The sequence below is a fragment of the Chrysochloris asiatica genome, unplaced genomic scaffold (assembly GCF_000296735.1).
Source record: "Chrysochloris asiatica unplaced genomic scaffold, ChrAsi1.0 scaffold00011, whole genome shotgun sequence".
Lineage (NCBI taxonomy): Eukaryota > Metazoa > Chordata > Mammalia > Afrosoricida > Chrysochloridae > Chrysochloris > Chrysochloris asiatica.
The window spans coordinates 12,151,154-12,174,508 of NW_006408529.1; the positions used below are offsets into that span (position 1 = coordinate 12,151,154).

General features: G+C 38.3%; 1 protein-coding gene across 1 annotated transcript in view; it reads left to right on the forward strand.

Annotated features, from left to right (window-relative positions):
• Positions 1 to 23,355, forward strand: part of TENM3 (teneurin transmembrane protein 3) — a 672,586-nt gene that overhangs the window by 20,307 nt on the left and 628,924 nt on the right. Inside the window, exon 2 of the mRNA XM_006834421.1 lies at positions 22,536 to 22,814. Coding sequence (XP_006834484.1) covers positions 22,536 to 22,814 — 279 coding nt within the window. The remainder of the gene's footprint in view (positions 1 to 22,535; positions 22,815 to 23,355) is intronic.

The window sequence follows — 23,355 nt, forward strand, 5'->3', positions numbered from 1 at the left end:
AAGTAATAGCTTTTGTGTGTAACAGCCCTTGGGTGGCACAAATTTTTAAGCACTCAGCTCCAAATCAAAAGGTTGAAGGTTCGAATCCACCCAGAAATGCCTCAGAAGACAAGCCCAGTGATCTTCTTCTGAAAGATCATGGCAGCAGAACATCTATTCTCCTCTAACACACATGGGATTGCCATAAGTCGGAATCTACGCCACAGCAGCTGATTGGTTTTTTGGTTTATATGAACTATTCATGTGACATAGAAAAAGGTTTGTATCTATAATGTACTAAAATATTTTACAAGTTGAAAATAGAAGAATAACCAACAAAGACAATAACAGGAAGAGAAAATTCACAAATAAATGTATGCACAACAGAATGGTAAGTTAAGATGTGTAAAAGCTAACCCCAGCTCCTGTTTTCTCACCACACAACTCCTATCATGGAATCATCCATTGAACATTCATGAGCACTGGTGAATTTAGTGGTCGGCTTAAAAAGTTTCTGTCCTAGCTTGGTAAGCAGAGAATTAGAGGAAAATACTGTAAGGATAAGTATTCTTGGTTGAAATATGAATGCATTTTTTTTTTCAAGACTGTTCCTAGTTCCATTACTCAAATAGAGATAACTCAGTAGGCCAGTGTGCTCCATACTGGCTTCCAACACATTGTTTTCATGGGAAAACATACTGACTTTTATCAACTTCTAAACACAACGCATTCTTAAAGTAAGAGCTTTCTTGTACAATTCTTATTTCCTAAGTCTTAACTTCAGGAAAAGCACACAAAAAGCAGTGTATAAGCTGTGCCATAGATTGAATTGTGTCCTCCCAAAATATGTGTCAACTTGGTTTGGTCATGATTCTAAGTCCTATGACACTTGTGTAATGAAGTAATATGGCAGTTGTGTGATGATTCCCATGATGTGATCGCATGTGATAAACCAATAAGAGGATTAAGGAGTGCCTACACCAATGCCTACACAAGAAGTCATGGTGTGGCACTGTGGATATATGCGCTGGACTGAAAAATCGGTTTGAACTGCAAAGTTAGCAGTTCAAGCTCACCAACTGCTCCTTGGAAGCCCTATAAAGGGTCATTATGAGTCAGAGACAACTCAATGACACTTAACAACAACAACAAACACCAGTACATTGATAGGAAACTGCCAGAGGTTCAAGTCAGATTCAGACAAGAATATGGAATGAAGGTTGGCATTGCCGATGTCAAATGGATCTTGGCTCAAAACTGAGAATACCAGAAACATATTTACCTATGCTTTATTTATTATGCAAAGGCTTTTGTCTGTGTGGATCATGACAAGCTATGGAAAACATTGAGAAGAATAGATATTCCAGAACATTCAATTGTGCTCATAAGGAACCTGTACATAAACCAAGAAGCAGTCATTCGAACAGAACAAGGGGATACTGAATGGTTTAAAATAAGTAAAGGTGTTCACCAGGGTTGTATTATTTCATCATACTTATTCAATCTATGCGCAGAGCAAATAATCTGAGAAACTGGATTATATGAAGAAGATTAGAGGACAATGTATTAACAACCTGTTAATGCAAATGATACAACCTTGCTTGCTGAAAACCAAGAGAACTTGAAATACTTATTGATTAGAATCAAAGATCACAGCCTTCAATATGTGTTGCACTTCAATGTAAAGAAACCAAATTTCCTCACCACTAGAGTAATAAATAACATCATGATAAATGGTTGATGGGGTTGTCAAAGACTTTATTTTGCTTGTATCCGCTATCAACACTCATGGAAGCAGCAGTCAACAAATCAAATGATGTATTGCATTAGGCAAATTCTCTGCACAAGACCTCTTTAAAGTGCTCAAGAGTAAAGATGTCAATCTGAGTACTAAAGTGTGTCTGACCCAAGCCCTAGTATTTTTAATAGCTTCATATGCATGTGAATGTTGGACAATGAAAAAGGAAGACCATAGAGGAATTGATGCATTTGAGTTATGGTGCTGGAGAAGAATATTAAAAGTACCATGGACTGCTAGAATAACAAACAAATCTGTGTTGAAAGAAATACAGCCAAAATGCTCATTGGAAGCCAGGATGACAAGACTTTGTCTCTCATACTTTATACATATTATCAGGAGGGACCAATTCTGATAAATGAAGAAGGATATCATGCTTGGTAAAATGGCGCTTCAGTGAGAAAGAGGAAGACCCCCAATGAGATCAGTTGGCATAATGACAGCAGCAATGAGGATAATATAACAATATATATAACAGCAATAATATAACAGCAACTATAAGGAGTTCTGGTAGCGTAGTGGTTACGAATCGGGCTGCGAACCGCAAGGTAAGCAGTTCGAAACTACCAGCTGTTCCGCGGGAGAAAGATGAGGCTTTCAGCTCCCGTAAAGATTTACAGCCTCGGAAACCCTGTAAACCCTGTACAGGGTCGCTATGAGTCGGAACCGACTCCACGGCACATAACAACAACAAAAATAAGGTTGACACAGGACCGGGCAGTGTTTCCTTCTGTCACTATGAATCAGAACTGACTTGATGGCATCTAAGAACAGCAGCAGCAGTAGCCTTGGTGTGGCGCTTTAGAATAAGCACTAGACTGCTAACTGCGAGGTTGGTTATGCAAACCCACCAGCTGTTCCGTAGGAGAAAGAGAACACTATCTGTACCTGCAAAGATTTTCAATCTCAGAAACCTTATGGTCGTGGTGGTGTGCCGTGGAGTCAGTTCTGACTCAAACCGATCCTGCATAAGGTGTCCGAGGCTGTAAATCTTTACGGGAGCAAATAGCCTCATCTTTCTCCTAGTTTGGTAGTTTCAAACTGCTGACCTTGAGGTCAGCATCCCGACTTGTAACTACTGGGCTACCAGAAACCTTATACAGGGTCACTATGAGTGAAACCTTACTCAATAGCAGTGAGTTTGGGGTTTTGTCTTCTCTCCCCTCTCCTCCCCTCCCCTCCTCTTCCCTCCACTCCCTTCTTCTCTCCTCTTCTTCCTTCCTCTCTTCTTTTCTTTTGACAATATATTTAATCCCATCACAGCCTTGATCTAATGTAAGAGAGTTACCCAGGGGTGTGCCCTGCAACATTTTTTTATTTTACAAAGATAAAAGGAGACAGAAATGTCTTGAGAAAGAACTACCACCAAGAGAAAAGATCCGGGAGTGGAGTGCAGCGTTTATGTCCGGGATCCCTGCACTGTGAAATTTTTAGATCCAGGGGAAGATTGATGCCAAGACACATGGAGATCTTCAAGGAATCCTGGGCCTACGGATGTTGAAAGGAGACAAGAACCTTTCACTGTATCCAGTACTCTCATTTCTGACTTCTCGAAGGAGCTCTGGTAGGATAGTGGTTACAAATCGGGCTGCGAACCTTAAGGTCAGCAGTTCGAAACTACGAGTTGTCCCGTGGGAGAAAGATGAGGTTTTTCTGCTTCCGTAAATATTTACAGCCTCGGAAACCCTGTACAGGTTCACAATGAGTCGGTTCCGACTCCAAGGCACATAACCACCACCACCACCACCAAACTGTGTGAAAATAAATTTGTTTGTTAACACAATCCACTTGTGGTATTCGTGTTATAGCCACACTGTTGTTGTTGTTAGGTGCCGTCGAGTCGGTTCCGACCCATAGCGACCCTGTACCGGGTTTACGAGGGTGTAAATCCTTACGGGAGTAGAAAGCCTCATCTTTCTCCCGCGGAGCGGCTGGTAGTTTCGAACCGCTGACCTTAAGGTTCGCAGCCCGATTCGTAACCACTACACTACCAGAGCTCCTTAGATAATTAAAACAAGTTGTTCTACTCAAAACTTTACTCAATAAAAATTTTTAAAGGTATGAAACTAAATGAAGATACTATGTTGTTGTTAAGTGCCATCGAGTCAGTTCTGACTCATAGCGACCCTGTATAGGGTTTCTGAGGAGCAGCTGGTGAGCTTGAACTGCTGACCTTTCAGTTCAAACAACTTTTCAGTCTGACACATTAGGCCATAGCACCACACCAGGACTCCATAGAATTACTTAAAAAATAAACAACCTCCCAGTCTCCCTCCACTACACGCACACAAAGGAAACCAGCGAAATGTTTATAGAGGTTTTATTTGAATAATAGTACTATGAGAGATAGCCTTCTAATTTTAAATCACCAATGATCAAAAGCAAAAAATAATTTCTGCTTTGAATCTGCCGCAGGCTGTTTCTGATACCTCCAGGAGCACCTTTCCAGATAGTCAGAAATCATATGCTAAGGGCCACCCAGTTCTGAAGGTTGGTTTTCAGTTCAGAATGGACTTCAGACAGTGTTTAGGGTAGGAACCAGGTAGAAAATATCACAGAACTTCCGACTTGGTTTAAGGATTAAATATTGACCTAAAATCCCTGATGCTAATGGAAATTTGAGCCCCTGTGACTCAGAGTTTCACCCAAGGTCCTTTGTCTTCCATTTCTTCCTCCTTGGACTCTTGCTGCTATTGTCCTTAGCTTTGTTTCATATTCCATTTATCTCTGTGCTGTCTTCTTTCTTTCATCTCTGCATGGTTACATGGTTGGGAGGGATCTTTGAGATCTTCTAAGTTTGTTTTATAGATGAGGAAAACTGAGATTCAGGAGTTAACAAATGTTCACTCAGTCATCAGTTCATGAGTGGCAGAGCAAGCCCATCCTTTTCCTACTCTACTCTTCTGTTTTTGTAATTTCCAAAAAGAAACCAAACCCTGCTAGAAAGCCACAATGAATATGTCAGATGTGGAGTGCAGGATAAGCTCAGGACCGCAGAGTTTAATTGAACCATAAGGTTAGTGGTTCAAACTCACCAGCTGCTCCTGGGAAACCCTAAACTGGATGCTATGAGTCAGAACTGACTTGACGGCGCTTAGCAACAACATGAGTACGTAGGTAGGTGAGTAGACAGATAGGTAGATAGATAGATGATAGAGAGATAGAGTAATGAGTGGGTGATTGGCTGGCTAGGTCACTGGATAAAGAGAGTGTGGAAGAAAGAATGATTTACTGGTTTGAAGGAATTAGCTTGCACGATTGTTGTTATTTTGTGTTGTCCAGTTGTTCCAACTCTATAGTCATCCTGTACAGGGTTTCTGAGAGCAGCTGGTAGGTTTGAACTTCCAACTTTGTTATTATAAGTCCAGTGCTTATGATTGTAGAGACTGGCAAGTTCAAAATATATAGGACAAACAGCAGGCTGGAAACCCAAGCAAGAGTAATTGATATTGTAGTCTTGAGTGTGAAATGCAGAGGACAGGCTCACAGACTGGAAATTCAAAGATTTCTATGTTACTGTCTTGAAACAGTATTTCTTTTTCTCTAGAACCCACAGTTTTTGCACTTAAAGCCTTTACCTGATTGGATAAGGCCAACCCACATTCTCAAAGGTAATTGTCTTTACTTAAAGTTAACTGACTGTAAACTTTAAGGACATCGACAAAATACCTTCATAGCAACATCTGAAATGGTGTGTGACCAAACTGTTTTAAGTCCTCTTTGCTTTCAGCAAGCAAGGTTGTATCATCTGCATATAGCATGTTGTTGATGAGTCTTCCTCCAATCCTGATGTCACTTTTTTCTTCATATAATCCAGTTTCTTGGATCATTTGTTAAGCATGCAGATTGAATAGGTATGGTGAAAGAATGCAACCTGGGCGCACACCTTTCCTAATTTTAAAACATTCAGTGTTCCCTTGTTCTGTTCAAACAACTGCCTCTTGGTATATATACAGGTTCCTCATGAGCACAATTAAGTGTTCCAGAAGACTCATTATCTGCATTGTTGTCCATAGTTTGTCATGATCCACACAATTGAAAGCCTTTGCATAGTCAGTAAAGCACAGGTAAACATCTTTTTTATATTCTTTGCTTTCAGCCAAGATTTATCTCACATTAGCAATGATATCCCTCATTCCATGTCCTCTTCTGAATTCAACTTGAGCCTCTGGAAGTTCTCTTTCAATGTATGGTTGCAGCTACTTTTGTATTATACTTAGCAAAATTGTATTTGTATATGGCAATAATTATATTGCCCAGTGATTTCTGCATTCCGTTGGGTCACCTCTCTTTGGAATGGGCATAAATACAGATCTCTTCCAGTCAGTTAGCCACTAGTTACCTTCCAAATTTCCTGGCATAGATTAGTGAGTTCCTTCAGGGCAACATCAGTTTGTTGAAAGACTTCAATTTGTATTTCATCAATTTCCCATGTCTTGTTTTTTGCCAATGCCTTCAATGCACTTTGGACTTCTTCCTTCAGGATCATTGGCTCTGGATCACATGCTACCTCTTGAAATAGTTGAACATCAACCATTTCTTTTTGGTACAGTGACTCCTTCTATCTTCTTTTGATGCTTTCTGCAACGTTCAATGTTTTGCCTATAGAATTTTTCAATAATACAAGTCAAGGCTGGAATTTTTTCTGCAGTTCCCTCAGCTTGAGAAATGCTAAGTGTGTTCTTCTCCTTTGGTTTTCTAACTCTGGATCATTTACCTTTCGTTATAATATTTGACTTTGTCTTCTTGGGCTGACCTTTGAATTTTTCTGTTCAGCTCTTTTACATCCTCATTTCTTCCATTTGCTTTAGCATCTCTATGCTGGAAAGCAAGTGTCAGAGTCTGTTCTGACATGCATTTTGGTCTTTTCCTAATGGTAGTTTCCTAATACATTGCTAATGGTAGTTTAAAATTAAAGTGGTACAACTGCTATAGAAACTGGTATTTCTTAAATAAAGGTAACATGTCCCCTGTGAAGTAGCAATTCATTTCCAAAATAAAAGAAGTAACACCTTGTGTTCACAGCTGCTTTATTCAGAATAGGCCTAAACTTCCATTGAAAGATGAGTGGGCGTAACTATAGTATAATCATATGATAGATACAGAATGAACTAGAGATATATGTAAAAATTTTGATGAAGCTTAACAAGAAAGTACATTAAACTAAAGAAGTCAGTTCTGGTGTGGTGTTGTGGGATAAGTACTAGGCTGCTGTCTTAGGCTGGGTTATCTAGAAAAGCAAAAACAGTAAGGCTCATACATGTATATATCATTCTTGTTAATTGCCATCAAGTTGGTTCTGATCCGTAGTAACCCTGTATAGGGTTTCCAAGGAATAGCTGGTGAGTTTAGACTGGTGACCATGAGATTCAAACCCACTTTGCAGTCCAACATATTAGCCCACAGCGCCACACCAGGACTCCACATGCATATATAGAGAGAAGTTTAGATCAAGGAAATGACTCACACAGATATACAGTTGGTCAGACCCAAGTTTGTAGGTTAGATACCAGACTGCAGGCTTCTGACTCATGTACTCACAAGGCTGGTGAATCCAGATCAGAAGGTCAGACAGCAGGAAGGTAGGCAGATCCAGCAGGTAAGAAGGCAAGCTGCTACCAACTCCCAGGATTGGTAGGTAATAGAGAAGATCACTGGCTCAAATACAAAGTACCAGAGGTTGGAGCACAAGCCAGATGCAAGATCCACATCCAGTAGAGAGCAAACAAGTTTAGACTGAATGTCTAATATATTGGAAGCAGCTACATTTCTGAGGAAGCTTCCCTGCAACTGATTGGCTGCTCATAGCGGACTTCATCATAAAGTTGATTCAGTTATACTAAATCTCATCACGGGGAAAATTACATGTTAAACCTGGACATCCTGGCCCAGCCAAGTTGGCATAAAACCTTAACTGTCACAACTGCCAACCCCAAGGTCGACAGTTCAAACCCACCATCTGCTCCTCGGAATACTCTATACATTGTTTCTATGAGTTTGGACCAACTCAGGGACACATAACAACAACAAAGAAGCCAGAGTCAAAAGAGATCAAACTGCATCATTCCCTTTATAAAATGTTTAAGAACAGGCAAAACAAATCTACAGTAAAAGACATCAGAGCAGTGATTGCTTGTAAGGATGGCAGTAGTTTGTTTGGTTCAAATTTAGACAGGTGATGCATTTTTTAAAACTCATCAAAGTGTCTGTCCATGAAAGAAATGTGTATTTCACTGCATGTAAAACTTTTCTAAACAACTGAAAAGTAAAGACTGCTAGGCATGCTCAAAAACTATGGCCGAGTTTGGGAAGTTATTGGTTATGTGTTTCCTTTTATACAGCCAGGATGAGATTTTAGTTTAGTACTCAGCCCAGAGTCACATTGTCTTTAATGAGCTAAAGCCACAATCTTATAAAAACAACCTCCACTGCTGTTGTCCCCATTAAGATAATTACATAGGCAATGTATCCAGTATTGTACTGCGGAAGAAAGTGAAGACTTGGTGGCATACAGACAAGAAGCTACATTTAAAATATTACCTTTAATTTTGCAGTCTAAAAAGGCATATTTTAAGATCTTAGATATAGATTACTTTCTTTGGCAGTTTATTACTAGAATATTACTAACATGATAAATACTTTTAAATGTATCTATGTACTACATGCTCCAAATAGGTCAAAACCATTGAATTCATATTTCTTATGTGTAAAACATGAAGATTGTGCATATAATTTTAAAATGGCACTGATTGTACTGGGCAGATGTAAAAATCGTATTAGTCACTGCTCTCATTGAGACCCTAATTATGTGTTTACTATAGTACCTTCTTTTGTTTTGTACCATATTACCCTTCTTCAGAAGTAAAATGAAATAAATGAACTTTTCATGCTTTTCTAGTTTTTTTTTATGTTATTTGTATTTTTGCACTATGAAAATACATTAAACATTCAGATATGTTAGAAATTGTGAAAAAGAATGTTTCTAGAGCCAAGAAGAAAATGCTTTTAATTTTAAAGACTGAGATTTAGTTTAGTCTTGGATGCCATTATAGTGAATAATGGGAACTGATCCTAGACTTCAAAAGAAATATAACCATATGGTCTTACCATTCAGCATTTAATGCTGCTCTGAATTTCCAGTTAGACCCCAAACTTTTCATTTCCCTAGTGTTCCCGCTCACCTTTGTCATCATACAAAAATGAAAGGAATTTGAAACTCTTTTTCATGTTTTCTGAAATACGTACTAATGCTGTGAAATGTTTGTTTTTTAGGAGAATCAGGTTTTACAAAGAGACAAAAAAAAAAAAAAAAAAAAAAAAAAAAACCCTGAAATACATATATTAAAAGGGCTGGAAGAAACTGTTGTTAAGTGCTGTTGAGTCGGTTCTGATTCATAGCGACTTTGTGCAGGGTTTCCAAGGCTGTATTTCTTTACAGGAGCAGAAAGCCTCATCTGTACCCAACTGCTAACTGAGGCTTTCATTGGGAACAGAGCTTTTACTTCTTACTGTATACACTTCCCCCCAAATGTGGTGGGATCACGGGTAAACTTTGCTTTCATTTTGTACCTATTTTTGCATTTTTCAAGTAAAAAAGCAACTGAGAACAACAGCAACAACAACAACAACAACAAAACATTCCTGAAACATTCATCAGATCCACTGGGTTAATTGCTGAAACTCCAAAGTTTATTACTTTTAAATATTAACTACTTAAAATGATTCAGAGATCAAAATGATTAATCCCTCTCAGTCACTATAAATGTCAGCGATGGGATTAAAGGATTTAGATGGTCATGTTTACTCAACCTTAAATTTCTGTACTTAAAGACACAAGTTAAATAGCTCCAGTTTATCATTGTTTCATGTTAATGCTTTCCCCTTAGCTTTCTCTTTTAGCTCCCTTGCCTAACTGATTGTTAACTAATTTTGGCTGCCAAGTTGACAAGTGCTTCTTTCTGGCATGGTGGCCAACCAGCTTTGTAGATTATCTTCCAGAGGCTGTGAGCAGATAGATGTAGTTTATATCCCTCCTCCTGACACAGTGGGAGTAATCCTTTCCCCCTGCCTTGTCCTTTGTTGGTGTAATGTCTTGAGCCCCCAGCTTACTGCTAAACTTGTATCCAGTTCTTTGCCATGTTGCCAATTTTGGATCCACATTGTGAATCACTGTGGTGATGCTTCAATCAGAATTATTAAACTCCTGCAGCTTCAAGTCAAACCATAGTCATGTTTGTACTAATACCTGCTGCAGGTTGACTGTCAGATATCAGCAGATGCGTTGGAGACATATTGTCATCATTAGGTCTTGTGATGTTCTAAAGAAATTCATACTAAGAAAAAATAAGAAGCAAATTCATTTTCAGAATGCTTTTGATAAACACCATGTTTTAAAGTTATTTCTCTAATTACAAGTGGTTGCTAAAATTAGTGTGTGTGTGTGTGTGTGTGTGTGTGTGTGTTTTGTTTTGTTTTTTTTGGTAGCTGTCATTAACTGCCATTGAGTCGATTCCAACCCATAGCGACCCTGTAATAGGGTTTCCAAGGCGCAGCTGGTAAGCTTGAACCAGTAGGTTATATAAATTCTTCATAATATATGTTGAAGAAGATGTTCTTTCTTAACAAATCAGCAGATTCACAAGCTAATTTTTATCTTTTGTGCCACCAAATCTTCCATTTCAGTATCCACATGTTTTTTTCTTCCCTAGAGGCTTCACAACACTTCTACAACAACAACAACAGAGGCTTCACAAAGCTTATCTTAAAGAAAATGCATGTTCCCCAGGGCCATTTGTTCTTGCCTGATTTCTCTGCTTACAAATAAACATGATTTTCCTTCCTCACCATCATTTCATCAATTTCACCATAGTGGAAGTTTCTCTTTTCCTCTAACAGAGGCACCCTTCTTAACTGTTTTCGGGATGACTGCTGAGGTGGCCACCTACAGTGACCTACATGAAACTTGTATTTTAAATAATAAATGAGATTACAGTGAAACCTGTGAGCCAAATTACATGAGACTGCCTTATATTTCTTCACTTCACAAATTTTCCACCTTTAAAAGAATGTCTTAGCACGTTTCTATGTCTTCTTTTAATGGAAAATACTTGAGCTTTTCTTCACGGGCAAGTTTCTGCTTACACAGTTTCCAGCTACCACAGGTTTTACTCCAGCAATTTGAGGTAACCAGTGTGCATTTGGCTAGGGATGTTAGTAGTTTATTAATACATAAATTAAGCTAATAGTTGAAGATAATCGTATAATACATCCAGAGTAAAAGAGGAAAGGAGGAGTTTAAGGTGTCATTTTGTTGCTTTTGTTATAGTATGAGTTGAAATCCATTCAGCAGTAATGGGTTGTTATTGCTGCTAATGAGACTTAAAGTCAGTTTTTTAAACTGTAGTTTTCTGTAGGACCTTGTTAGTAAAGGCATAGGTCTTCATTAAGATTTCTATTTCTTGCTCAGGATGTATATTCTGTTCAAACAGTGACAAATATAACTTTAAAAGGTTAAAGAATTAAAGTATCCATAAAGTCTGCATTAAAACTCAAAAAAGTTATATATGTGTTTCTATTACTCTATGATCTTTTTACCATTTTGCAAGCACAGCAAAAAGACAATCCTAGATAAGATGCTGGTCACTCTGTTTCCGCTGAGTACCACAAAAGAAGTACCAGCACATCTCATTCATGATGTAGGCCATGTTCACAGGTGGTTGCTAACCACTGATATGCCATGTGCTATACTCACCCCCTAAGGAGCTGGTATCATAGTGTTTCCGTACAAGTCAGGATGTTAACCTCAGGATCAGAAGTTCGAAACTACCAGCTGTTCCACAAGAGAAAGATGAGGCTCTCTGTTCCCATAAAGATTTGCAGCCTCAGAAACCCAATGTTGCTTGTTGTTGAGGTCTGTCCAGTCAGTTCCGACTCATAACGACCCTGTATAGGGTTTCCAAGGAGCGACTGGTGAGCTTGAACTGCCAACCTTGTGGTTCAAACTGACCTTGCAGTCCAGTGCATTAACCCACAGCACCACACCAGGACTCCCAGAAACCCTATACAGAGTTACTATGAGTCGGAACCAACTCCACAGCACACAAACACCACCACCACCACCATGCTCATCCCACAGAGGAATGTCATTCCATGTCTGAGAATAACTAATCCCATCCGTACATCAACCAAAGAAAATAATTAAAGACAGATCTGATTATTTCTTTTTATTACATTTACAACACTTCTTTACCCATTATCCGTACTAAGTTTTGTGGAAGAAATGGTTGGTTATTCTTCTTTGAAATAATCCCTATGTGATGAAGTAAAGGATAGGATTATAATGGGAAAAAAATAATGCTACCTTAATTCTTACACAATCTCGTTTCTTTATAAAATGTGAGACAGGACTTTTTAAACCCTAGTTTCCACAAAAGAAGGTAATAAGTTAATTTTGAAGCTATTGAATAGAAACTATCAGAAAACAAGTCAAGAAAATATATTTTTTTAAAGAAAGAAGATTGGCTTTAACTTTTCTTTTTAGGAATTATTGAAATAGCTATTATGAAAAATTTCAAAACTTATAAAGACAAAACTTTAATATTTACATATTCAACTTTGTTATGGATTCCTCTATATCCTTCTCCACCTTTAATTTTGCTCAAAGTCATAAACACTTATATTTTCTGCTACTATTCGAAATGCAAAATACATGCGAGAGCTGGACAGTGAATAAGGAAGACCATAGAAGAATTGATGCTTTTGAGTTATGGTGTTGGAGGAGAATATTGAAAGTGCCATGGGCTGCCAAAAGAACCAATAGATCTTTTTTGGAAGAAGTGCAGCCAAAGTGCTTCTTGGAGGCCAAGATGGCCGAACTTCATCTCTCGTACTTCGGACATATTGCCAGGAGGGACCAGTAGCTGGAAAAGAATATCATGTTTGGTAAGGTGGAGGGTCAGAGAAAAAAAGGAAGACCCCCAACGAGATGAATTGGCCAAGTGGCAGTATTGATGGACTCACGCGACAGTAGTGAGATTGGCCCAGGATCAGGCAGTGTTTCGTTCTGCTGTGCATAAGGTCACTCGCTATGAGTCGGTACTAACTCAATGGCACCTAACAACAACAATTCTTCCTTTTTCCCTAATGTTATATATAATAATCTACTTTTTTTTTTCCACTTAAAATAGTTTTAATTTGCTTTAAGAAAATATAGGTCTAAACTCACTCATTTTGCAATTGTTGTGGATGTTGTTGAGTCGGTTCCTACTCATAGTGACCCTGTGTACAACAGAACACAACACTGCCTGGTCCCATGTCATCTGCGCCATTTTGTGTGTGTGTTTGTGTCCATTGTTGCAACCACTTTGTTAATCCATCTTACTGAGGCTCTTCCTCTTTTCTGCTGACTCTTACTTTACCAGAGATTGATCCCTCCGAAAACACATCCAAAGAATGCAAGACAAAGTCTCACCATCCTCACTTCTAAGTATGGTAAAGGATGCAGCCCTATAGCACAACTTTCCTGATTTTAAACCATTCATTGCTCCCTTTTGTTCTATGTGAATGACTGCCTCCTGCTCTGTGTTCAGGTGTGCATGAACACAATTAAATATTCTGGAATTCTCATTCTATGTTACTCATAGTTATGAGCTATATGGAAATCTCACAATAATCCATATTGTGGTTATATAATGCATTTAACCAACTACATTCTGGTAAATATCCATTACTTTTACTTTTTGAAAAATACCAACTAAACATTTCTTTTGTAAATATGCTTAAAAAAAGACGTTATTTATTTCAACAGGATATAGTCCGAAAGATAGATTTACTGAACTAGATTTTTTATCATTGTATTTTATAAATATTAAAAAAAAAAAAAAAAATCCCTGTGTAGGGTTTCTGAGGAATGGCTGATGGGTTTGAACCACCCACCTTAGTTACCAGTCCAATGCTTATCCTATAGTGCCACACCAGGACCTACAGGAAGATATAAACAGATTAAAATAAAGATATCAAGAAGAAAGGCAAAGAAGAAAGAATAAAATAATAGTGAATTCACATAACTTATCAATTGCTTTTTAAAAAAAAACAATGCTTTTTGGTTCCTCACCACATTTTAATATTAATTACCCACATTATAATACCTCACAGCAAAATTCAAAGTCCAATGCACAGTGTGCTTTAAAGGGAATCAAAGATAATGAGTATTGACGAGGATGTAGAAAAATTGGGGTCCTCATACACTGGTAATGGGATTATAAATAGTGCAACCACTTTGAAAAACAGTTTGTAGCTTCGTAAAAAATTAAATATATACCAGAACTCCTTAGAGGTACCACATTGTTAGGTGCCATCGAGTCAACACTGACTCATAGCAACCTTATACACAACCAAACAAAACACTGCCTGGTGTCACGCCAACCTCACAATCATTGCTAAACCTAATCCCATTGCTGCCACCACTGTGCTAACCCATCTCTTTGAGGGTCTTTCTATTTCCCTTGGACCCTCCACTTTACCAAACATAACTATGAGAGACAAAGTCTGGTCATCCTGGCTTCCAAGGAACATTCTGACTGTAGTTTTTCCAACACAGATTGGTTTGTTCTTTTGGCAATCCATGGTGCTTTTAATGTTCTCCTCCAACACCATAACTCTAATGCATCAATTCTCCTACCATCTTCCTTATTCACTGTCCAACTTTTACATGCATTTGAGGTTATTGAAAATAACATGACATAGGTCAGGCACACCTTGTGGCAGGAGGCTGACTTGCAGAATAGGGTGCTCTTTGAGCATTTACTGACAGTGTTAAAGGAAATTCATAACACTTTTCTGAGCAGGGCAGAGACCAATGGGTTATAGAGCCAAGAGGTCCAGGAGGAGAAAGGCATGCCTGCAGTATAGCTGAAAAGAGGGGCTCTTGCCTGGGGAACCTTATAATCCCACAATTCCACTCCTAGATATACGAGTGCAAAACTAAGAACATGTTTGACTTCTTCCAGCTTCACAAGGGGGAAAGAAAATCAAACTGAAAATCAGCCCAACATTGATCCCTATAAGTCAGAGTTTAGACATGCCTCCACTGTTCAACCTTCTTTATTCTATTCTGATACCAACCATCCTTCCCACAGCCCCGTACTTCTCTGCTGGATTCAATAATCCATTGCAATGGACTCACAGAAGTTACAGACAATATTAAGGAAGTGAATAGGGTACATTTCGTGATCAGAAACTTACTCAGGATACAGCAGTTCTTTGGTCAAGAACACCTCTTCTCAGCTGTACTGCAGACACACCTCTCCTCTGGGGCCTCCCGGGCCCGTGACCCACTGGTCTCTGCCCTGCTCAGGCAAGTGTTAGAAAGTTCCTGTAACACTGTCAGTAAATGCACAAAGGCATCTTTTCTGCATTCCAGCCTCCTGCCAAAAAGCAATCAGCCTCACTCTTTCTGTGGGCCAGAAGCCTGTCTCTTCATCTTTCTGAGTCTCTGCTGCCTCTGCCACTGCTTCTGCAGTGCGTCTCAGGTCTCAAAAGATCTGCTCAAGGCTCTTCTTTCTTATTGGTTGCAGAATAGCAAAAACAACCAATCCCTGCACTGAAGTTCATCACGCCCTGTTTGCATGGTCTGGTGTGACCCAGATCAGCACTGGACTTGAACCATAAGGTCTGCAATTCAAATCCACTACCTTGGTTTTGAACCATAAGGTGGGCAATTCAAACCCACTACCTGCTTTTTAGAAACCCTATACAGGGTCTCTATGAGTCAGAACCAACTTGTTGGCACTCAACAACAATGAAAACCCAATCATTTGGTGGGAGTTATGAAGATTGGATATGTGAGCCATAGTAAGCCATTCGGTACTGCAGTGAGATACCTAAGAGGAACGAAAACATGTCCACACAAAAACTTGCATACAAACATTGATAGCACCATTTTTCATAATAGACAAACAATGGAAACAACCCAAATGTCTATCAAGTGATAAATGAACAAAGGGAGGTATATTCATACAATGGAATGTTGTTTTATTACTAAAAAAGGTATTAGGCATTAATCCATGTTGTTGTTGTTAGGTACCATTGAGTCAATACTGACTCATAGTGACCCAATGCACAACAGAACGAAACATTGCACAATCCTGGGCCAGCCTCACAATTGTTGCCACGTTTGAGCCCATGATGCTGTCACTTGGCCAATCCATCTTGATGGGAGTCTTCCTCTCCTTCTCTTACCAAACATGATATCATTCTCCAGCGATTGGTCTCTCCTGACAATATGTCTGAAGTATGAGAGACAAAGTCTGACCATCCTGGCCTCCAAGGAGCACTCTGGCTGCACTTCTTCTAAAACAGATCTATTTGTTATTTTGTCATCCCATGGCACTTTCAATATTCTCCTCCAACACCATAACTCAAAAGCATCAATTCTTTTATGGTCTTCCTTATTCACTGTCCAGCTTTCACATGCACATGAGATTATTGAAAATACCATGTCTTGGGTCAGGCACACCTTAGTCCTCAAGCTGACATCTTTGCTCTTCAGCACTTTCAAAAGGTCTTGTGCAGCAGATTTGCCTAATGCAATACGTCATCTGATCTCTTGACTGCTGCTTCCCGTGAGTGTTGATGGTTAATCCAGGAAGAATGAATTCCTTGACAACTTTAATACATAATTAATACATTAGTACATACTACTATATATATATATATATATATATATTAACCTTGGCAGAAGTCAGTTTAAAAAATAATATATAGTATGATCACCTTTATATAAAATATCCAGAGTAGGAAAATTTAAAGAGACAGAAAATAGACAAGAATGGTTGCCTAGGTGTGAGTGCTTAGGGAAAAATGGGAAAACTCTTTGAATGTGATTGCTAATTGGTTCAGTGTATCTTCTGAGAATTACAAAATAGGTTGTTTGTATAACTCTTTGAATATACTGAAAAAAAATGAATTTTTCACTTTAAATAAGTTGTTGGTGGTGGTGGTTGTGTACTATGGAGTCATAGTGACCCTGTAAATCTTGACAAGAACAGAAAACCTTATCTTTCTCCCATGGAGTGGTTAGTAGATTAGAATTGTTGACCTTGTGTTCAGCAGCCCAACTCATAACCCGCTATGCCATCAGGGCTCCTTGAATTATATGGTATGTGAACTGTATTTCTAACGCTGTTAAAAAAAAGAAGAAAGACTAACAAAATAACACAGAGAGAGAGAGAGACAATGAGAGAGTCAGAACCCTATACTTTTGAGGAGAAGGCTCAAATAGTGGATGGACTGCTCCCCTCCTGAGGTGATGGAAGTGTAATTAGGAGACTTACCCCTTACTCACAAGAGAAAATAGAGTGATATCTTGTCTATTAGTGAGCAGCACTTTGCATTACAACTTTGAAAAATGTCTCCCCGGCCTGATTAGTTGATAGACAACTATGTTGTTTTTGTTAAGTGCCATTGAATCAGTTCTGACTCTTAGGGACCTTGTGTAGGGTTTCTGAGGAGTGGCTAGTGAGTTTGGATTGCCAACCTTGCGGTAATCAATCCAGTGCTTATCATACACCACTACACAGGATTCCTTAGCCATGGTATGAAAATAAGACCAAATAGGTAACCCACTTTTCCAATCCGTCTTCTTTTATTAAAGGGGTAGCAGTGCTGTTAAGTCATCCCACTTGAAGTTCTTGCTCTTATGACATCCTTTCCAATTTGTCAGATAACTTCACTCATTATTTAAAATGTGAACTTTTTAAAGGATGATACAATCTGTCTAGGGGCTTAATTTTTCTTTTATGCATTTTCAAATTTATGAGTGTTATAAAACAAAAATGCCTTGCCTAACCCAAGCTGACCTGGCCTTTTAATCACAATGAATTCCATCCTTAGTATACTTTATTCTTGATACAATTTATTATTTTGGTATTGCTTCAAGCTGTAATGGGAAACTCTGTTGTTGGCCTTGCTATCAAGGTTACCAAAACTCAGTGTGCAGTAGATAAATCCAGCGAAACAAAATAAACATCAAGAATGTAAAGTATAAAGATAAAAATTAATACAATTGTGTTCAATCATTACAAATAACCCATGACTTTTCCAATCAGAAGAAACCATGGAAAATTAGAATACGAATTATCTTTATCTGCCTTCTCTATAATGCCTTGTTCTGCCTTTTCTATAATGCCTTAAAGTCCTCTTCACAACAATCCTACCCCGATCTTTCCACTCCCATGATACCGCAGCCGTCTCTTCTCAGTAGGGATCCTTTCTTCTTTTCAATGTCCTTGTATTTGTCAAACTTTTATCTATTTTCTGTAAGTAAAAGCAATATTGTTAAGTATTTCTGTATTTGTGGAAATGATGTAATAGAATAATTCATTTTGTTAGTCTATTGTGCTAAGGAGCTCTGGTAATGTAGTGGTTATGAGTTAGACTGATAACCTCACAGTCAGCAGTTGGAAACTGCCAGCCATTCTGTGGGAGAAAGATGAGGCTTTCTGCTCCCATAGAGATGTACAGCCTCAGAAACCCTGTGCAGGATCTCTGTGAGTTGGAACCCACTCCATGGCACACAGCCACCACCATTATGCTAGGTCTTTCCTGGAGGTCTTTTGCATAAAAGCAAGGGATCCTGAAAGTATGGATCTTTTACCAAACAATGAGAAACGACAACAGTAGCCACAACAAGTCTGAGATAAAGATCTGTTTGAATGAAGGAAATTTCTTAAGTCAAAGTCAGCATTGGTGGTGGTGCGGCTATTATACAGCGATTTGAGTCTGGTCCTCTTCTCAACCCCAAATGGTATATTTCTTTATGATTATGAATTGCATTTGTCTAGATGCTTATTTTTAAAGCCAATTTCTATTTGAAGCCCTGGTCAGCACTGTAGGATAAGCACTGGACTGTAAGGTTAGTTTGAACAGCAAGGTCCCCACTTCGAACTCACCAGACGCTCCTTGGAAACCTTATGCAGGCTTGCTGTGAGTCGGAACTGACTAGACAGACTGAACAATCTCTCATTTAGCTCTGAGATGGCTAGTCACATTTACAGAAGCTGTCTCTTGAAAAATCATGAAAGCCTTGAGAGGTAAAGAAGCTAGCTGAGAGGCATAATATGACATGAACAGAGTTGTAAGTAGCTTTTACTTAAGCTCTCTGAGGCCAGGTGTAAAGTATTGCATTAGATCTTAAATTCTAAGCACTTGTTTTTCAAAAAGCTGTTGTTTACAGTAGGAGCCATAACTCCATTGTGAATCTTGACCTACATTCAGCCTCTATAATGAGTTCATTCTGACCATTAACTGACAAAGTAAAAGCTTTGCCCACAAGCAGAGGGCGTTTGAAAGAGAAGTACTAGAACTCCCCTAACCAGTCCAGAGAGGGGCAGTCTTTCCCTCAGGGACTTGTCTGGGTGTGCCCTTAATGGAAATTGGGCCACCAAGACCACATGGTCATGAGTCATACTCCCATCAAATTGGTCTAAAGGTCCCAGAACCTGTAATGTTTTCTAATCTACAGTAGTGTGCATATTTCAGTCGTGGTCCCTTGTCCAACTTCTGTTGTCCCAAAGGAGACAGTGATGGATTAATCTGCTGCCAATCACTATTTTGTGATGAATTTCCTTTGTTTTCTGTGTTCTATAATTAGCAGCATGACCATGAATCCTTTGGACACCATATGGCTTCATGCTGATAGTCTCCCTCATCTGGGTACTTTCTCTTTGTCCTGCTTATGACTTAATAAAGAGGTTTATTTAAACTGTGCTGAATATGTTGTCTTTTGGACTCTTGGTGTGGCGCTATAAAATAAGCACTAGACTGCTAACTGCAAAGTTGTTAGTTCAGCGCTACCAACCACTCCTCAGAAACCCCTATTCAGAGTCGCTTAGTCGAAACCGACTCCATGGCACTTGACAATAATAACAACATGTGGTCATTGCCCTTCCCTAAACCAGTTGACCTTGAGTCTATGCCAACTCATTGTGAACCCTTCAGTCAGAGTAGAACTATGATCCATTGTGTTTTCAATGGCTACTTTTTCAGAAGTAGATCATCAGGCCTGAAACACTTCTGGGTGGATTTGAATCACATAGGAGCCAACCACATTCTTTCCTCCTGGAAACTATAAGAGTATTTTAAATTCAATTATGGAAATCTAAATCAGATTCTTCCTGTTGTTCTTGCTTTCTAGCTTGCATTTCAAAAACAGTCCTTGTGAGCTTCAGATCATTGTGAGACATTGATTTCAGAGAGTCCCATATTTAAGGTTCGAGGTAGTCATATCAATTCGTAGGGATCATATGTTAGATATTTAATTATAGGCTGAACTGCATTTGCATACCTGGGTAGCAAATAATGAAAGTGTATACTTCTTTACTTTCTTTCATAGCATAGATTTTTGCATCACAATGGCAGTAGTGTGAAAATTATGTCACTAGTGTGGAAAATGTTTCCAGTTGCATTTCAGAGACTAGAAAGAGAGTTTTAATGTCTTTTAACTTCTCTCTTATTTTTATTCTCAAATGTGGGTACCTCCTAAAATAGAGGAAAGAGGCAGGCAATTGTTGTCATTTATTTTTATTTTCCACAGTACAGAATTTTTGCGTGTGTATTGTTCTTATTTTGAAGAATCAGTATATCTGATGATAACATATAACTGTTTTAGGCCCTTTTCTTTAATCTTCCCCCATTTTGAACTTGGCCTGTAAATAACAGGGAGCAAGCTCTTCTTTCCACAGCTATTGCATTCCCTGCCCTTGGTGACATTGGCCTTGTTTGCATTCATTTTCCTGAGCACTATGCACAGTAATTTTTTTTCTGTCTATAATACTGACAAGACTGTATCTTAACCTCATTAAATTTGCCCACTTGCTCACTCTTCAGTGGGTTTTTTTCCTCTTGATACTTTTTTTTTTTTTCCTTTTGACATACTTTTTGGTTCAGATACTTATTCACATCTCTCTGATAAGCACAGTTTGATTTGTAGCTAATTGTAGTAACTGAGTTTCATTTCTTATGACTGTCATTGTCAGAATTCATTTGGAAGTCTGACAGAGATAAAGCTGATTCCAACTTCTGATATGACCGCAGCAATGAAGCAATTAACCACACTAGTTAAAATGTATTGAGGCCTGGAGGTGCTAATATCTTTACAACCAAATATTTACTATATGGGATATAAATGTTTGGTTTATTTTTCTTAGACAATTCAATATTTTATTCCAAGTAATATATAAAATCCTCTGTATTTAAATACAATATAGGACTCCTGGTGTGGCGCTGTGGATTAATGCACTGGACTGCAAAGTCGGTTTTAACCACAAGGTTGCCAGTTCAAGCTCACCAACCACTTCTCGGAAACCCTATACAGGGTTGCTATGGGTCGGAACTGATGCAATGGCAATTAACAGCAACAATATTTCTCATATCAGCCAGTTAACTTTCAAATTTTCATGGTTTAAACAGATTGGAGTAGTCAAATGGAAACTATAAGTAATATAAATGCTTAATATTTTTTAAAGCCGATTATTATGTATAAGCATTGAAATTAGACAGCATATGTATATTATATTTTGCATATATTTTAATTTTGATTTTAGTACCTCAATCTCAGATGACAATGTTGACAATGAGGCAAGAAATGGAAGAGCAAAAATATGCATCCCTCAAGCAAACATTTTTTCTGTCTTCTCATCTCTGGCATCATAAAACATATGTGAAATTTCAAGAATAAATACAGGATTGGAAAAGTCATTAATAATAGCAGTCATTTTAAAGTGTCACCTAATTTAAACACTTTTGCTTTAACTTATTGCAGTGTCATGAGTTTTATTATGCTCAATTTATTAGTAAAGGCCTGCAGGGTTCACAGCCATTTATTTTTCAGGGAACTTGATTTTATCATTAATTTTTAAATACATAATACTTCCACTTTATTTTTACAGTATACTTTATTTGTAAAAATTGGTTGACTCTGATCAATACAGATGTTTCCAGGTATTTGTTAAAGCAAAAAAAAATCTAGAAAACCTGACTCCAAAACATTCTCCATGTTTTACTCTAAAATCTAAAGTGCATAGGCATACATTTAAATGTATATGTTAATATATATTGCATATATACATATGTACATATATGACAAATATTTATATTAGTTGTTAAGTGAAGGTGGGAAGACTGGCCAAACTTCTGTTGCTAGTTAATGAGAAACTTAGGAAAATCTTTTCTCTTCCAAAGGAGTGACATATGAGTGACATATGAGTCCTGTTGTTTAGGACTAGAGTCAGGACTAGAAACTATGGTGGTACAGTGGTTAAGGCGCACATCTGCTCATCACAAAATTGGTGTTTGGAACCTCTTAAGTCCTCCATGGGACAAAGATGTGGTAGTCTACTTCATGAAGATTGACAGCTTTGGAAACCCTGCTCTATCTGATGATAGGGTCTCTAAGAGTTGGAATCTATTGGATAGTCTCTGGGTTGAATACTGGGTTGTTCTAAGTTTTCATGGTCTGTGCTACTTTAATGTTCATCTCTGCAGGTACTTAATAGACTTAAGTTGACAAAGAAAATCTAACCTGGGACATGTGTGAATCCTCTCCCTCATAATTGATCGTATGATATGCAAAGCTGTTATCTTGAAAATTTGAATGCTTGAGTTTATTTTTAGGGTAATTTTCTTTAAAAAAGAAAGAAAGAATGAACACTAAAGCTAAACATATACTCACTAGTTGTTATTTTTTTTTCCCCCTAATTAGGACAGAATTTTACCCTAAGGCAGTTAGGAGTTTGTGAACCAGCAACTCGAAGAGGACTGGCATTTTGTGCGGAAATGGGGCTTCCCCACAGAGGTTACTCTATCAGTGCAGGGTCAGATGCTGATACTGAAAATGAAGCAGTGATGTCCCCAGAGCATGCCATGAGACTTTGGGGCAGGGGGGTCAAATCGGGCCGCAGTTCCTGCCTGTCAAGTCGGTCCAACTCAGCCCTCACCCTGACAGATACAGAGCATGAAAACAAGTCGGACAGTGAGAATGGTAAGTTTCCATTTTTGCTTTCTATTGTTGGCATTCAGTGCTTCTGTCTGTTTGGGCTCATGATGAGTTGTGTTTTTTCCCTTCTTCCCTTCTTTCATTTCCCTCTGTCTCCTTCATTCCTTCCTTCCTCCTCTCCTTGTCTTCTTTCTAACTCTTTCCTCTGTCTTTCTCTTTTCTTACAATAAAAGGCAAGAAATGTCCTTGAATAATAAGTTTGTTTGTTTTTTTTCCTGGGGGGGGGAATCAATACTTAACATCAAATTGTTAAATTATGCAAGCATCTATGCTGTGTTAACTATAGTTTTGAATAACATTTTAATTGTATACAGAGAAAAAAGATTCGCTTTGATTTATCTTGGACTATGTTACCGGAGTAGCAAAGCAAGTAGTGATAAAGTTTATACCACAGCCAGCTTGTAATCAAAGATGTCTTTGTAGATTCTTCTTGAAGATATCTCAAAGAAGTTGCAGAAACTTAGAATGGATGAGTGAGCACACAGAATAGTTTATTAATGGGGCTCAACTGATTGATGAACAAATT